The sequence below is a fragment of the Lepidochelys kempii genome, chromosome 9 (genome assembly GCF_965140285.1).
Source record: "Lepidochelys kempii isolate rLepKem1 chromosome 9, rLepKem1.hap1, whole genome shotgun sequence".
NCBI lineage: Eukaryota > Metazoa > Chordata > Testudines > Cheloniidae > Lepidochelys > Lepidochelys kempii.
In genome coordinates this window covers 49317867-49335276 of record NC_136388.1, presented here as the reverse complement: position 1 = coordinate 49335276, position 17410 = coordinate 49317867, and the positions used below count along the sequence as shown (strand labels likewise).

General features: G+C 43.1%; 1 protein-coding gene across 6 annotated transcripts in view; it reads right to left on the bottom strand.

The window, feature by feature from the left end:
* VPS8 (VPS8 subunit of CORVET complex) overlaps positions 1-17410 on the bottom strand; it is a 224996-nt gene that overhangs the window by 144484 nt on the left and 63102 nt on the right. For all 6 annotated transcript variants that reach the window (XM_073360260.2, XM_073360261.2, XM_073360262.2 and 3 more), the window contains exons 14-21: positions 16666-16836; positions 13414-13488; positions 12663-12698; positions 11856-11946; positions 10075-10121; positions 6341-6430; positions 4515-4561; positions 1999-2221 (exon numbers count right to left, since the gene is read on the bottom strand). In XM_073360260.2, coding sequence (XP_073216361.2) covers positions 1999-2221; positions 4515-4561; positions 6341-6430; positions 10075-10121; positions 11856-11946; positions 12663-12698; positions 13414-13488; positions 16666-16836 — 780 coding nt within the window. The remainder of the gene's footprint in view (positions 1-1998; positions 2222-4514; positions 4562-6340; positions 6431-10074; positions 10122-11855; positions 11947-12662; positions 12699-13413; positions 13489-16665; positions 16837-17410) is intronic.

The window sequence follows — 17410 nt, the reverse complement described above, 5'->3', positions numbered from 1 at the left end:
TCTCAGAGGAAAGATCCTGAGTCACCTCACCATGGACATGCTGTACCATGCAGTGCTGAAGTCCAGTGGAACACCTCCAGAGATGTCAGTACCAGAGACAGCATGCAGAGTTTGCCCTTGGACTGCACTGTGCAAGGAAGTGCCAGACAATCTGAAGTCCCTCACAATACTGAGAGTCTTGGAGGCAAGTCTGAAAACTCCGCCTGAGGGATCAGTGGGTAAAGGTTGATTTGTCTCCTGCACTGCTGGAGAATCCAGCACCAAGAGATGGTAGTCCTGTGCCACAGCATAAGTTTCCAGCATTGCTGGTACTAAGAGATTTCCCTGCTGCTGCATTGAAGGGGATGGCACTGCAGTGGGGGTCCACCTCAACAGCACAAACACCAGTGCCACAGTCAACGGCTCCGGGCAAGATGAAGTCTGTGCCCAAAATGTATCTTCCCAGAGAACACATCATCCTGTCATCCAGCTTGTTTGCTGGCAGACAGTACTGAGGACCTCAATATTTTGGAGGAGTCTGGCCCTTAAAGGCATGCTGTCTGTGTTTCTTCCTCAGCTCCATGGAATGGGATAGAAGTGCGCCTCAGACTCTGCACCGAAACAGAGGAAGAAATACTCCAGGTAAGGCCCCAAAGGCCTAGAACCCAGGACTGCAGAGCAACTAAGCGGCTGATATCTCCAGGCTACTGTAACCCAGTGGCAGCTGTAACTAGGGTGACCAGATGACAAGAACAAAATATCAGGATACATGAGGGGGCAGCCACAGGCTCACACCCCCCTCCACCAGGGCTGGCTCTAGGTTTTTTGCTGGGGGGGGAAAAAAAAAAAAAGAGTGCCGCTGAAGCAAAATATCAGGACAAATGGCATCCCAACCGTACATCCGTCAGGACGCGGGACAAACAACTAAATATCAGGACAGTCCTGATTTTATGGGGACATCTGGTCACCCTAGCCGTAATCAGCTTGCAACTCCACTTCCCATGACCCACTATGGACACAGACCATGGGAAGTTCCGCCTGAAGCGTTTGACAGATAGCAGACTCATGGCTCCTGATTGGCTTCCTGCCTTATATAAACCCCCAGGGGTGTTCCAGGAAATATCCTTGCAACGATGTGGATCTCCTGTAGCTACCACAACCATTCCTGCTTCTTGCTCCTGAATTCCTGGCTTTTACCTCAGCTTGATTAGGACTTTGCCTCCTGACTCAGACGCTGACCTTTGGTATCGACCCTGGCCTGGAACCCAACTACGAACATCTCTGCTACTTCCAGCATCAGTTTTGTCCCTGCTCTGACCCTTGACCCCGACAGCCTTTGTTCGGATCCTGACACTCAGTGACCACGTCAAGCAGGAAGATGGACACAGGACGGCCTCCATGAGAAGGTGACGCAATCTCACCTCCCAGCCCATTTTGGTCCAGGTCTTGAAGTCTCTGCAGATTTGACAGTGGTCCCGGATGTGACCCTCACCACGGTACTTAAGGCACCTGGAATGAGGGTCACTGACTGGCAGATTTCTTGCTGATAGTGCAAGGCTGAAAGCCCAGAAACTGAGGCATGCTCTGGTACTTGGCATCAGCATCCAGAACAAACAGGAACTGACATGCTAAGAAAACTAAGAAAAATGACTAATGAAACTTACACTAAAGCACTCATTAACTATGCAATGAGTACTAATAATTATATACCAGAGAGAAAAATAAATCCCTGAGAGAGAAAGCAGGAACAAGCTAACCTGCTCCAACTACCAATCACGGGAGGCAAGAATGAACTGAGAGCGATCAGGGTCAATCTGCCCTTTATACCAAAGTGCAGAAGCATGAGGCAGCGGAGATTGCATGCGCTGCCCCGAAAGATACTGCCAAGGGAAAAAAGTTTGACTCTGGTGCACTGGGTGCACACACATCTGAAATGGAATGGACATACGCAATCTCAAAGAAAGATTGTGATCATCTGACCTCCTGTATAACATAGGCTATATTAACATGGCAGTTCACCTGCTGTATGTCTAGGCTGGTGATATCCATATGCACAATGCAGGCCTCCATGTCCTCCATTAGGTTCTTATCTTGGTAGTGAAGCAGCAAGTCTTTCATCACTTGAGCTGTCATTCCCATCAACTTATCACTTAAAATGTAAGGCTCCAGGCACTCCAGAAAAACACCCTTTGCCACTGAATTCTCACTCAATTTGTCATACATCTGGCTGAACAGAAGATCACTAAGAGAAAAAAGTGACAATTACTTATTAAAACGAAGATTAATTAAACTCTATTAAATGTTATAATGACCTGCTTTCTATACAAAACGAGGTAACTACAGCATTCTGCATTTCTTAGCTTAACAATTGGAAACCCCACTTAACACCAATGTAGACACAGTTTAACACTTTTACAAATGTATCAATCATATTGTAGCCTAGGAGGGAAGCTGGTAGAGGAAGCTTTAGCAGAGTGGTTCATGAGTTCAATTGCACCCACCAAAACACCCTTGGGGGACAGGTGGGGAGCGGTATTCACTCCTTTGCACAAGAAATTATATGCAGCTCTATAGCCCAGCACCTGCATCATGGTGCTACTGCTCCCAGCCATATCTCTGTGCAATGATGTCAGAGTCACGTGCTGCCAGGGAGGCCCAAAGGGCAAAGTCTGCCAGAGGGTGTCTGGGTATGGGGGGGGCATGAGGGTTCCCCCATGTGTCCCAGGCTCCAGGCAGCAGGACACAGGGCTCATTGTGGGGCCTCTCCCCACTCTGCACAGCAAGATCCAGATGCTGAGCAAAGATGCCTCCCCTACCATACACCGAGCAGGTGCTGGGGTGACCAGCACTGAGAGTGGGCCCTGGACCCTCACTGGACCATATCCCTGCCCTAGCATTCATTATATCATGCTCTCTTTTTATTTATTTTTTTGTTTTGTTTCATACTGTGATTACACTACAGTTTAGTATAGTGCAAGGGTTCTCAACCTTCTTTCTGAGCCCCTCTCCCCCCAACAGGCTATAGAAACTCCATGGCCCAGCTGTGCCACAACAACTGTTTTTCTGCATATAAAAGCCAGGGCTGGCGTTGAGGGGTAGCAACAGGTGGTGGGGTTTGGGGTCCCAAGCTGCAGTCCTGCACAGCAGGGCTTTGGTTTTCTGCCCTGGGCCCTAGCAAGTCTTAACACCAGCCATGCTTGACGAACCCCCTGAAACCTGCATGCAGCCTCCCAGGTGGCCCTGGACCCCTGGCTGAGAATCAATGGTATAATGCAGTCATTGAACACGGAGGCTACATCCACCACTAGAAGCTGGTGAAATAGTTTTTTCAAAGAACAGTGAAAACTAGACAACAAAGTGCCTCCAAATAAAGTCAGAGAGGTGCTGGGTCCACACACAGTTTCTGTACACAACTATTTTGGTTAGCGTGATTTTTAACCAAATAGTTATGACCAGCCCAACTCCTGGGGTGCATGCAATTATACCAATATAAAGACCATATTTCCCTTCCCTATGAAATAAAATAGATCAGTATAAGCACTTTTACATCAATTCAGCTGTGCCCACACTGGGGAGTTGTATTGCTTTTACTAGACTGGCATAGTTAGGTGGTATAACTAATTTGTAGACAAGCTCGAATAAGCATTTAACATGCAGGAAAAGTCCTGAAGTAAGATAGGAACAAGAACTAGTAGACTCAGAAAATCTTTTCCAATTCTATCTCATCTAATTCTTGGAGTTGGAAAGGTAGATGATTTACTAGAGGAGATAAAGAGAAGTGTGGGAAAGCAATGTGCACGTAAACTAAACAGAACACTTTAAAAAAAAAAATAAAGTGATTAAGTGGAAATGAGAAATTTTTTTAATACAAAATTAAAACAGTGTCAGCTTTTCATTTTCCTGGTGTGAAATTTTCCTGCTTTTACATAGACTGACACTGTGGTTTAATAATTTTACCAAAAGGGTTTAACATGAATGAATCAAAAACATTACTTTTGAACTGGGATGAATATTCATAACCTGGGGGTCATTTGTCGAAGTACGAGAAATTACTCTGTGGGGGAATGTAGAAAATTCATAAAAGGAAAATCTGTCAAGTCAATTTCACAGTAGTTGTAGCAAGAAAAAAAAAATCTAGAACAAAGGTGCTGAGACAGTAAAGTGACCAGTTCCGTCATAAAATCTATAAAGATTGGATAGACAGATCAAATATAAGTGTACTGATGGAATCCAAAAAGTCTTTGACATTTACATGGATACAGAAAAGTCAATTACATTAGGTAGAGTTAGAAAAATTAGAAGTGATAAACTCTCCCTGCTTTATTGCATAACTGGCTTGGCAATAGGGAGGAAGGTTAAAAACAAACTTCCCCTTTTGGCCTATTATTCCATAATTGTCAGCTATCAGGTTTTTAACACCTGTTCGGGTCACCATGAGACAGAGCATATAGGACTAGATGGGCCACTGGCCTGATCTGTGATTGCAGTTCCTATGGTTTCATTAATCTGACAGACAAGCATGCAAACTGTCTTACGTTCGCTGAAGTAAAAGGCAGTAGTCGACTATGACAGGCACCATATCCTGTAGAAAGACCATGAAGAAAGAGTGAGTAACTCAATCACAGGTAATGTCAAACAGTATACATTATCAGTATGATCAATACTGTGAAGAATCAATGACCGTAGCTCACACATTTAGGCAGTTGCCCAATTACACTGATTTTCCTGGACAAAAGATACAATTATACAGCTGTAACTCCTCCAAAGCTACACCCACATCACAGGCCTTTCCAAATTCCAGCAGTAACAAAAAATTTATTTTAGTACATCAGCCCGCAGAGACTGCAAATCATATCTGGGCCCCATTAGGCGAGCTGCTGCAGACACAACATAGACAAAATTGACAAAGATGTAACAATTGCAGAAGAGAAGTACAAGGACAAAACATGACAGCAACACACATCTCTCAATTTGCAGGTTTCAAGACCTTTTAAAAATCTTCCATACTTGATGAGTGGATGACAAGGGATTTGGGCTCAGCTGGACAAAGGGAAAATAAGGAGACAACGGCCAGAGAGTTTGATTTGGATTCACTTGGCAATGGATTCTCAGAAAAGGTTTCTGGACAGAGCTGGACAAGAATTAATTCTTGAGGAAAGTTTTGAGGTATGTTCCAGGTTATTCTGGCGCCCCATTTAATAGTACTGAGAACCGGGGCATCTGAGGGGATTAGAGGTGGTTGAAGACAGAAGGCAGCTAATCTTCCTCTCCATAAATCTTCTGAAGGAGGAATGGGCAGAATGATTAAACATTTTGGAATATTAAAATAGATCTCATTTTCTTCTGATTCAGTGGGTGAGGCTACCCCTCTACTGAGAGTTCTAGGAACCCCTAAACCCGTACCTGTTAGCCTGGACAGCCTTCTCTGGACACCTGAGAAAACCCAAGTCCAGTGGCAGAGCTCTCTCTCTGGTACCTTGTTCGGCATAGCTTTTACTCTTCCCAAAGGGATCACATTCCATTGTGAACCCCTCAGGTCTCTGCCATGGGTATCCAGAATTCCACAAATTCATCTCTGGACACTGCTCAGCTTGACATACTCAATCTTCACCTGTCTAGCCAGGGTCAAATTAAGGTGTAATTATGCCATTGTTCAAAGAGGCTCAACTTTTAAAGAATGGATAACAAAATGTAACAACTTTGAAAGCAGATTAGAATGAAGCCTCCCGAAGGCCACATCAGTGCTCCAGATGCAGAGTGTAGCACCTTGTTCTTCATCCATAGAATTAGAAAGTTGACAGGTTTCAGAGTAGCAGCAGTGTTAGTCTGTATGCGCAAAAAGAAAAGGAGGACTTGTGGCACCAAATTTGTTAGTCTCTAAAGTGCCACAAGTCCTTTTTTTTTTTTTTTTTTTTAAGGAAGTTGAGTTATTTTCTGGTCATTATGTCCCAAGAGCTCACTGTCTTCTGGAAGAGCCGTTTAACACCACAGCATTTCAGTTCTGAAATATTCTGTATACAAACTCCTGTTTGTAGGACTGATTTTGGAATACTCTAGAACTCTCAAGCAGATTATGGTGCTGGCTGTAGAGGATTGCTACATACCCTAACAGAGCACACAGGGGATTCAGTCTATTTCTACTGGTGTAGATTAGAAGACATCGAAAATGAGAACAGTCATACTTGAATTAAGAATACCTAGGAGTAGCTAATACCTAATTTCTCAAAGAAATCACACATTTCATGAATGTTTCAACAACATTTAAAACCTATTATATAAAAAAGTCAATGACTTTCAGAGAAAAGCTACAATTTTATTGTAAACTGCAGCGTTGATCAAGAGAGCATCTGAGGTTCTGTACCTGAAAGTGTTGCTCCATAACTTGGATTTTACCCTGGTCAGGACATTTTTTCAAAGTTCGATCCGCATAATGGAAGAGGATTTCAACCATCTAGATGAAAAGATAACAGTGGGAAATTTTCTTCACATACTACTATCAGCAGGGTTGGTAGTACCACTGTATTAATGTTGCCCAACATTTCCCATTATAAAAACTTGTTTTCAGTTGGTTATAAAACTTTGCCAAATTAATTGTTCCACCTGAAATTCTGCACGCCATGTATGTTCCTCAGACTGAATTTTTTTTTTTTCCCCCTCAAAATTTCACCCAAAATGGTTCAGCCATTTCCAATAATGAGGTTAGGGAAAAATAGATTTTGCCATTTTGAAAAAACTCTAACATGTCCTTTGAAAAGCTCTAGTGCAGGAGTGGGCAAACTATGACCTGGAGGCCATATCCGGGCCTCAAGTTCCCACTGGGGAGCAGGGGCTTGCCCCGCTCTGCGCGGATCCTGGAAGCAGCGGCATGTCCCCTCTCCGGCTCCTACTCGTAGGGGCAGTCAGGGGGTTCCGCACGCTGTTCCCGGCCCAAGCGCCACCCTTGCAACTCCCATTGGCTGGGAACCACAACTAGTGGGAGCTGAAGGGGTGGCGCCTACGGACAGAGTAGTGCACAGAGCCACCTGGCTGAGCCTCTGTGTAGGAGCCGGAGAGGGGACATACTGCTGCTTCTGGGAGCTGCTTGAGGTAAGTGCCCCCCAGAGCCTGCACCGCTGACCCCCTCCCATGCCCCAACCCCCAATTTTGTGAGCATTCATGGCCCGCCATACTATTTCCATACCCAGATGCGGTCCTTGGGTCAAAAAGTTTGCCCACCTCTGCTCTAGTGCCCTCATGCTTTGGAGCAGGGACTTGAAATTTGGCATAGGGTGGCCTTTGTTTCAGTGAAGTGCTTTTTTCCATTCCTAAGAAAATCTGCCCAAATTTTGCAGTTACAAGCTTTTTGAAAAACGACAGTTTACATATGCTCAGTAGAGAATAGTCAGTAGAGAATAGCTAGAGATTCTATCTGCACTGAGCATGCTCCAGCCTGTTACGAGTGTTAGTAACAATGTAGAATTCATGCCTGCATCTTTGCCTGAGATAGAATTTTGGGTATTGTCTGCCTGTTTGGTTTTTATACTCTTATAATCTATATATTCACATATCTTATACTAATGCGTGTGAACAGAGGATAAAGACCTTGCTTCTGCCCAGCCAGATGGGTTTATTAGTACAATGAGAAAGAGATAAGAAACAGAGCACAGCTAAAATGTTACAGCGTATGGTGGGAGTATAACATACGAGCATACACTGGAAGGCTGCCTGGCTCTTCTCTCAAGCCAAGGTCAAGCAACCAGTTAGGAGAGGTAAAGGGGAAGGAGGGGTGTGGTGGAGTGGTGCCCCACCCCCATTCCAGATTGGGCTACAACAGGCCAGAGCAGCTGCACAAAGCAGCAGCCAATCAGGGAGGGCCTGTTAGAGAGCCAATCAGGGCCAGTATTACAGCCAGCCAATCAGGGCTAGGCTAGGCCCTATATAAAGGCTGCTTAGGAAGGGAGCAGGTAGTCTCTCCCAGGCCTTTAGAGGGTGAAGGTCTTTCTCCTGCATATGGAGACTAGCACCAGGGACAGCGCAGGGCTAGGCAAATAAGGGGAGCAGAAGGGAACTCCCACCCAGTACCTGCAGGGCTGCAGGCACTGAGAAAAAGGGCCTAGCCGGTGCAAAGGGGCCAAAGGGGAAACGGCCCAGGTTGAGAGATGGACGAAGGAAGAGAAGGAGGGCAGGCAGGAAGGCTGTTGCCAAAGGGTCCCTGGGTCAGGACCCAGAATAGGGGCCAGGCCTGGTTCCCCGCCTTGCACTTCCACCTGGCCATTGGGAGTGGCCATCACAGGCTGCACCAGACCCCTGCCAAAAGGGGTTAGACTTTGGGGTGTGGTTGGCCATTGTGGCTGGGGCGAAGAGAAGGACTGCTGATAACACCAAACCCCTGGAAGGGGGTGAGACCGGAGCAGTGGGCACTGCCAGAGGGCAGTGTCCTGAAGAGGACACCATGAGCTGGGAGCAACATTGGTTGAGATGCCAATCTAGGGTGAGAGATGGATGGGACAGAACAGGCAGAGGGCGCTCTGCACGAACTGAGCTAATTCCCGGAGAGAACAGCAGGAGGCGCTGCGGTGGTGAGTCCCAACCCCGTCACAGGGGGAGGGCAATAAGAAACACAAAGCCAAAGTAAAGTCTGGCCTTGGCCAGAGCACAACCTCACTTTTTACCCCTCCCACGGGATACAAAAGAGATGGGATGAAAACCCCAGGCTCATGAGCCTCCAAAACGGAACATGACCATAAGCTGTAAAGGGTGCCATTAGGGACATGCACTGCAGGTATATTTGGGCCTGATAAAAAGGGGGGAATGGGGACACAGGCAAGGCTCTGCAGTGTCAGAGCTGGGAAGGGGGATACAGGGTAAATGGGGTCACTGGGGAACAGACTCTGCTGGCATGCAGAGCTATGGATATGCTTGCTTGGAACTAACCCCAATAAACATCGCACTGCCTGCACTTCAAACTTCTGGTCTTCTGCTTTCTGTCTGTGTGACAAGAACCAGGGGAGGAGGTGAAGGGAAAGCCTTCTAACACAGCCTAAGGCTGCAGGACCTGAGCAAGAATTTATCTGAAAATGCTTCTAATGGCAGTTGGGGCCAATAGCATTCTGTTTTTTCCACTGAGATTTCAGCTTTGAATTGAGCTTTTTGATGGTCAGACAGCTGAGGGACGCTCATCCTATCAAAAAATTCCTGGTTTGTTCTACCAAGAACATCTGAGTGTATAAAAGCTTTCTATACAATAAATAGAGGCTGCCAGAATGTCTATTCTGCATGTCCCGCCGTTTGGTTTTTCTTGATTGTTGGTACAAAAAGTAGGAATGGGAAATGGGTGACAATCTAAGACCTGGCAGCTGAAGCAACAGACTCTTCACAACTAATAAGATGCATATGTTCCAAATGTAGCAGCTTCCTGAGCTTTGCTCAGCATAAATGAAAGTCATTTCTCCACTATAAAAGACCCACTATTTACATCAAACTATTGCCATAGATTTTCACTGTTTAAAAACATACCAGGGATAGTTGGTTTTGGAATGCCTCGGTGCCTGTGAACAAAAGGATGTTCAGGAGTCTGAGGGCAGGTTGAATATTTAGTTACTTCTGAATTGGTCTTCGCTGCAACTAAACATTTCATTGTGCACTGCCCACAAAAACAAGACTCAGAGGCAAGTGGGCAATGTCAACTGGAAGGGATTATTTTGCAGGTACAGGCACATTTAAGACACCCACTGGAAGTCAGGCTAGGTACATGCAGGATAGCTGCCAATATTGAAGTAGTGAAGTCTAGTTCTTGAAGGGTACATACTGGCTGGGATTGGGACTCTGGTACCTGTGAAGTGCCAAGAGGCAGAAGAATGAGTTAAATTTGGCACATGCTAGATACCACATCCTGCAAGTAGCTTTTACCTGAAGTACATGCTTTGTCAGTATGCCCAATCGCTAGTTTCTAATCAGTTCTCTTTCAAATAAAGCTCATTTAAAAAAAAAAAATCACAACCTACATACGCACACCTACGGAGATTTTTGGAGGACAGAAGCCAATTCTTTCAAAAATAGTTGAGGGGTAAATTAAGAGTGGTATCAATACATATGAAATTGGGATTTGGAACTCACTCGGTCTGCAAGGACAGACTTTCGCTTATTGGCATCCCCAGACAACCCTGTAAAGGAATACAAAGAGAAAAAAAAACAAAGGTTCCTTTTCATAATCAATATGTAAATGGAAGTGAGGACTCATTTCAGCTCCCAAAACTCAGAAATAATAGAAGACTTAACTGCTGAAACCCTTTAGCTGCAGGTGTCCAGATATCCTGAACATACTTAGACACACCTCATACAGACAGGCCCTTTGCATTAACAAACGAAACCTACACTTCATGTGACGATTAACTTAATCTGTTTATTGATGGTTTTAGAAAAAAGATTTTGAAAGGGCCCTGTTCTGATTCTGCCCCATTCAGTCAGGAGGATTTGAGTTTTAGGTAACTAAGTCTTTACCTGCATTTTTATAGTCCCTTAGATTAGTTTTGTGAGGCATAATTATTACTGTATTCATAAGATGCTTTGAGATCTTTGCATGAAAGGAGCTAATTTACTGCACTACAAGTGCAAAATACATCTATCCCAATAAAAAATATGCAATTCCTTTGTATATTGAAAATTGTGATGTGTAAACTAAAATTTATGATTTTCATTTATTCAAGTACCATAGAATCTCAGAGTTATGAACAGAGTTATTAACTGACCGGTCAACCAGACACCTCATTTGGAACCAAAAATATGCAATCAGGTAGCAGCAGAGATGAAAAAAGAAAATAATGTATAGTATAGAACTGTGTTAAACATAAACTACTAAAAAAAATAAAGAAAAAGTTTTGATGTTTGGTTAATTTAAATTAAGATGGTTCAAAGCAGCACTTTTTTTTGCATAGTAAAGTTTCAAAACTGTGTTAAGTCAATATTCAGTTGTAAACTTTTGAAAGAACCATCATAAAGTTTTGTTCAGAGTTACAAACAACCTCCAGTCTCAAGGTGTTTGAAACTCTGAGGTTCTACTGTATTACAAAGACACATAAAATACACAAGGATATTTGTCTCTATGTCCTGGAACTTAAAGAAGAGCAACCTGTCAAAATCCATCAGAAAATTTATAGAAAACGTAGGGTGAACCATATAAATTATAGTTCATTGTGAAATTCAGCAAAGCAGGCACAGGCATATGTAACATACTTCATCAGCTAAGGACACCTAGAGGAGAGGGTGTTACTTTAGTACCCAATAGGGCCACAAAAAAACTCCAACTAGTACAACTGCAGGGAAGCACTGAAGTGGTGTGCTTTCCAGCTGCCCTAGCAATCCCCTGCATAGAAGCTATGCTGGCTTCTTAGTCATGCCTGCGCATAAGTGAAGATGTGCCACCTTGCTCCTCTTGTGCATTTTCAATCACTAGGGGCCTCTGACTTTTTTTAAATTCATATCAACACCTTCTTGAAGCCCTGGGAACCTTCTAGTAAGGTATGAAACACTGCTTTGCAGTAATCCCTTATTACAAGCCTCATTTTCCAAGAGTCACATCCTTTACAGTTGTACTTTTCCAGGAAAGTGAAAGCAGATGGAAGTAATTACCCCATAACCCAGTAGGGGTAGGGGAGGTGCTTTGCCGCCTTAAAACAGCTAATTACTAGAAGGAGAGAAGTTTTTACTAGGAAACTGCACAACTCTACAAAAGCCAGTCAGCCCATAGTCAACACATTTGCATCATCCTGATCACATTCAAACTACAAGAGCTTTTTTATTCTTCACGGATACAATTCTCACTTTAATTTCTTTTGACTAATGCTTGCTTCTGTGTGCATGTGTATAAAAGCTACCCCATTGCTTTAAAAATAACTTACCTACTACAGCCTTTGCTTTACCCTCATGAAAAGACCATGCTAGAGCCAGGGCCTCAGTAAGACAGTCTTGTTTCAGAAGGTGATCCACTCTCTAAAATTAGATGTACAAGCAATATGGGACTCCTCAGAATTCCAGAACAGCAATCCTTTAAGCCAGTATTTCCCAACCGGTGGGTCATGACCCCCAGGCAAGTGATGAAAGACAACTATGTGGGTCTCAGGGCATTGAAAACTATTATAATCTCAAGCAAAGAAAATCTTGCTCCCCCACTTACCTTTCTAGGTCAAGTATTCTGTCAACCTCTCAAAACTACAAATGCATTACAAAGGCTTATTATGATGGGTACATTTTTTTTCCCAACCTTCTTACATTTACTACAAGAGTAAAAAATGTATTTCAAATAAGGGGTCGCCAACCTGGAAAAGGTTGAGAAACACAGATATAGACATACAAGGCCAAGCATTTTAACGGAAATAATTTCAGAGATTTTGAATTTTAAACAATTGGGATGAAATCCTGGCCCTATTAAGTCAGTCAATAAAAAAGTTTTGCCCTGGACTTCAACAGGACCAAGATTTTACCCACTATCATTTAAACCAGTGGTATGTGTACCCCATGGGTTACGCAGAGGTCTTCCAGACGGTACATCAACTTAGCTAGATATTTGCCTAGTTGTATAATAGGCTACATAAATACTTATACTTTAAAATTTCTATTAGTCCTGAAGTTCCTTTCCGCCATCAAGCTACTTTTAAACAATTCACACAGTTTATTAAAAAACATACATGCCTCTTCTCCTGACTTACCTCTCTCCAGCTCCTTATCATCATCACATGAACAGACTGAAAAAGAGAAACAAAAAGGTCAGAAAGGGAGATATTCCTTTATGGGCAGTTGTTCATGAGTAACAATCTATGGATTCCCACACATACATTGTAGTCTTCCAGTGATACACAGAGGCTGCAACTACTCTTCAGAGACTGGAGATGTCGCTCCAAACAGGAGAATTTCCTACCAGCTATTATATAGCAAGTTCATAGTTTCCAAAAAGTCCCTACAAGACTCTGCTTAAGCCTGACCTACATTTTGAAAGAATGGAGGACACCAAGCACAAGGATGTACCTTATTGTTCCATATGTTGGGATTCAGCCTCTCTTATTTTTCACCTGTTCTATTCACTCTAGTTCTTCTTGTAGATAGGGACTTGTTAATTTCTGCATATTTCATTTGACATTTTACCCACTATACATTTACTCTGAAGTAGCACTCAACAGGGACTGTAATCCTGGGTGCTACTTCAGCACATGCCTGGGCTAAAACCAGACTGGATTCAGGAAACTTAAAATAAACAACACTGGAGTTACTGCCTACAAAACCTCCCCATTTTACAGCCCCATGTCCTAAAGCTTCATCAGAGATAAGACTGCAGCACTGGACCTCACAGCTCCACTGAAATCTTTCAGGAATCTCCCTTGCAGAACACTTCTTTCACTAGAATCACTAAAGCCACCTTACTCTTGAAAGTGCATACATTTCCTGAGAGCTGTCCGCATTTACCTTTGTGCCAAGATAGAAGATTTGACCACCACAGCTGCTGATGGACTGGTAACAGGCTCTCTCCCCAACCAGGGCCTGGGAAAAACATAAGATTTACTCCAGCACAAGCTGCTTTTATTTTTATTTTCAGTAAACATACATGACATATATGGCTGTAACTAAACCCTGAGGACATTTAGCAATGAAGAAATAAAACAAGAGTTGGGGAGGACACAGCAGTTTGTCCAGTCATGCTATTCACTCGAAGTGGAGCTGGAGACCTAGCAACCCAATCCCTTTCACAGATGCTCACTCATACGTCACTGGAAAAGTCACTCAGTGCAGGGAACACTGTCTCACACTCATGTCAGTGATGACAATTACTGTATTCACAAGACACCACCAGAAAGAAAAATCTCATGAGAAATGGCAATTCAGAGTAATTCCAGTCTTATTTCACAACAAAAAGCATTTCTGCTCAGGTTATCTGGTTAAGGCCAGAGAGAAAGAGGGGGGGAAAAAGAGAAGATAATAAAACACAGAAGGATGAAATCTTCAATAGGAGAGTGCCCTGAGCATCAGCCAGGATGTTGGTTAAATATGGACTACAAGGGAAGAATATCCCCTACCAAATCACCATCCTCACTTCCTCCATCACCTGGGTTTGTCTAGACATATCCAAATCTGGCACAACCCTGCTTAGCATATGAGACCTAGTGAGATTATAACCAAAGATGATATGACTGCAGTCTCTGCATAACAGCAGCTGGAAAAAAAAACCTGGTAATTTACCATAGCAAAACTGGTTGAGTGTTGCCTCTACAAAGGTTAATGGTGATTAGAGTCTCAACACAAACAACATTAACAACAAGGGGGAAGGAATGCAAGGCAAAATCGGGAAAACAGGTTAAAGAATATTTAGTTTAGTTAGATGTATTCAAGTCAGCAGAGTTTGATGAAATTCATCCTAGGGTACTTAAGTAACTATTTGAAGCAACCTTGGAACTGTTAGCAATTATCTTTGAGAACTCATGGAGGACGGGCGAGGTCCCAGAAGACTAGAGAAGGGCAAACACAGTACCTTTCTTTAAAAAGGAGAACAAAGAGGACCTGGAGAATTAAGGACTAGCCAGCCTAACTTTGATAACTAGAAAGATATTTGAACAAATTATTAAAACAATCAATCAATTTGTAAGCACCTAGAGATAAAGAATAGCCAGCATAGATTTGTCAAGAACAAATCAAGACAAACCAACCTAATTTCCTTCCTTCTCCCACTGGCCTAGTGGAGAGGGAAGAAGCAGTAGTGTGAGAGATCAAGATATTTCACATCAATCCCACATGACAGTCTCATAAGCAAGCTAGTGAAATGTGGTCTAGATCAGTGCTACTCAAAGTGGTGGTCTGTGGACTGGTGCCAGTCTGCGAGCCATCGGCTGCCGGTCTGCGCACACATTGGAAAAAAATTGCCGGTCCCTCACATCAGATAGCTTGAGAAGCACTGGTCTAGATGAAATTACTATAAGGTGAGTGCACAAATGGTTGAAAGACAGTACTCCAAAAGTAGTTATCAATCGTTTGCTTTCAAACTGGGGAGCCTTATCTAGTGAGGTCCTGCAGGGCTCAGTCCTATTCAGTATTTTCATTAATGACTTGGATAATGGAATGGAAAATATGCTTATAGAAGTTTGCAGATAAAACCAAGCTGGGAGAGGTTGCAAGCAATTTGTAGGACAGAACCAGAATTCAAAAGGACCTTAAACTAGAGAATTGGTCTGAATTCAACAAGATCAAATTCGATAAAGATAAGTGCAAAATACTTCACTTAGGAAGGAAAAAAAATCAAATGCCCAACTACAAAATGGGAACTAACTGGTTAGGTGATCACAATGCTGAAAAGGATCTGAGGTTTTTAGTGGATCACAAATTGAGTATGAGTCAACAATGTGATGCAGTTGCAAAAAAGGCTAATATTCAGGGGTGTATTAACAGGACTGTTGTATATAAGACATGGGAGATAATTGTTCTGCTCTACTTGGCATTGGTGAGGTCTCAATTGGAGCACTGTGTCCAATTCTGGCTGCCACACTTCAGGAAAGATTTGAATAAATTGGAGAGAGTCCAAAGGAGAGCAACAAAAATGATGAAAGGTTTAGAAAATATGATCTATGCAGAAAGGTAAAAAACTGGGCACATTTAGTCTTCAGAAAAGACGACTGAGGGAGGACCTGATAATAGTCTTCAAATATGGGCCATTACAAAGAAGACTGATCAATGTACACTGAATGTAGGACAAGAAGTAATGGGCTTAATAAGCAGAAAGAGATTTAGGTTAGATATTCGGAGAAAAAAAATTTAACTATAAGGTTAGTTAAGCTCTGGAACAGGCTTCCAAGGGAGATTGCAGAATCCCCATCATTGAAGGTTTTCAAAACAGGTCAGACAAACACACACTTGTCAAGGATGGTCTAGGTTTAACTGGTCCTTCCTCAACACAGAGGGCTGAATTTAATGCCTTCTCAAGGTCTCTTCCAACCCTACATTTTTGAGTCTGTATTCCCCCTTCTGGGATGCGACCCACCCCAGCACCATTGAGCTTCAGCAGCTTTCTGAAAAACACCATCCAATGAGACCATACAAGAACCCTCTTACAGCACTCTGTATTGGGACCTGCCATTATAACAGGCCAGGAGACCCCAATAACTTCAGTTTCTTCCACTCAGAATTTTAGAAGAGGAACGCTGAGAAAAAGGGGAAAAATGTGGCCTTTGCAATAGTCACTCTACCTGCCCAATCTTGAAGAACCAGCTGCTACAGTCACCATTATATTTATCTTTGAAGAGGGTTCTGAGGCTCAGTGGGACGATGGTGCATCCTATAAGCGTGAATGTGAAGAGGCAACACTTCAAGAATTCTCACTAAATCAACAATAAACAAGCTTTTTAAAAAAGGAGTACTTGTGGCACCTTAGAGACTAACAAATTTATTTGAGCATAAGCTTTTGTGAGCTACAGCTCACTTCATCAGAGCTGTAGCTCACGAAAGCTTATGCTCAAATAAATTTGTTAGTCTCTAAGGTGCCACAAGTCCTCCTTTTCTTTTTGCGGATACAGACTAACACTGCTGCTACTCTGAAACCAAGCTTTTTAAAAAGGCTCTTTAAAAAGGTTTTAGGCAATCCTAAACTTCCCTGTTTAAAAAAAGCAAATTTCAAAGAGTGTTATCAATCAACAAGTAAAACACTAGCAGGCTACAAAGTTCATAGATCTTTACCAATGCTTGGCTGACATTGCCTCCTGTGGCCAGTGATTTGAAGTGACTACTGTTATATACTAGCTGCACCTCCGAAATCTCTATAGTCTCCAGCTCCTCCTGCGTCTGGCGATCTATCATATGCAGCTTCTCCACACTGTCCAGAAGCACTACTGTGCGTGAGTTTATCCACTGGAAAGAAGGCATATGTCAAACTTCAGCAACATTTCATGCATAACTATCAGGACAATATACTACAAAAACACCCTAGAGCACTAATATCTTAAGCTATTGGTAGCCGGCAGCATACAGAAGTTATTATTCTGGGTGTTTGGGGTAAGGCTGAAGTTTAGAATCTAACTATTTTACAGGACAAAAGTGTAACTACAAGGAAGGTGACAACCAGAAAATTTTCTCTGGAGCACCCAGTTATGAGAAACTTCCTCACAGAGTTTAATTTCTTGTACTGTAGGTCTTTAGTCAAAGGAACAATTTTTGCTCTTAAAGCTTAATATATACCTGGCACATCTATATTGCCTTCCTCCCTGAAATCCTTACTCACATTCTTGTTATTGTTGTTCTTCAAGATGTGCTGCTCGTATCCATTCCAATTAGGTGTGTGTGTGTCACGTGCAAAGTCAATAAAGTTTTTCCCCTAGAGCAGAAGTGGGCAAACTACGGCCCGCAGGACCCTTCCCTCTGGCCCACAAGCTTCTGCCAGGGAGCAGGATCAGGACAGGCTTGCAGAGGAGCCAGCCCAATTCCC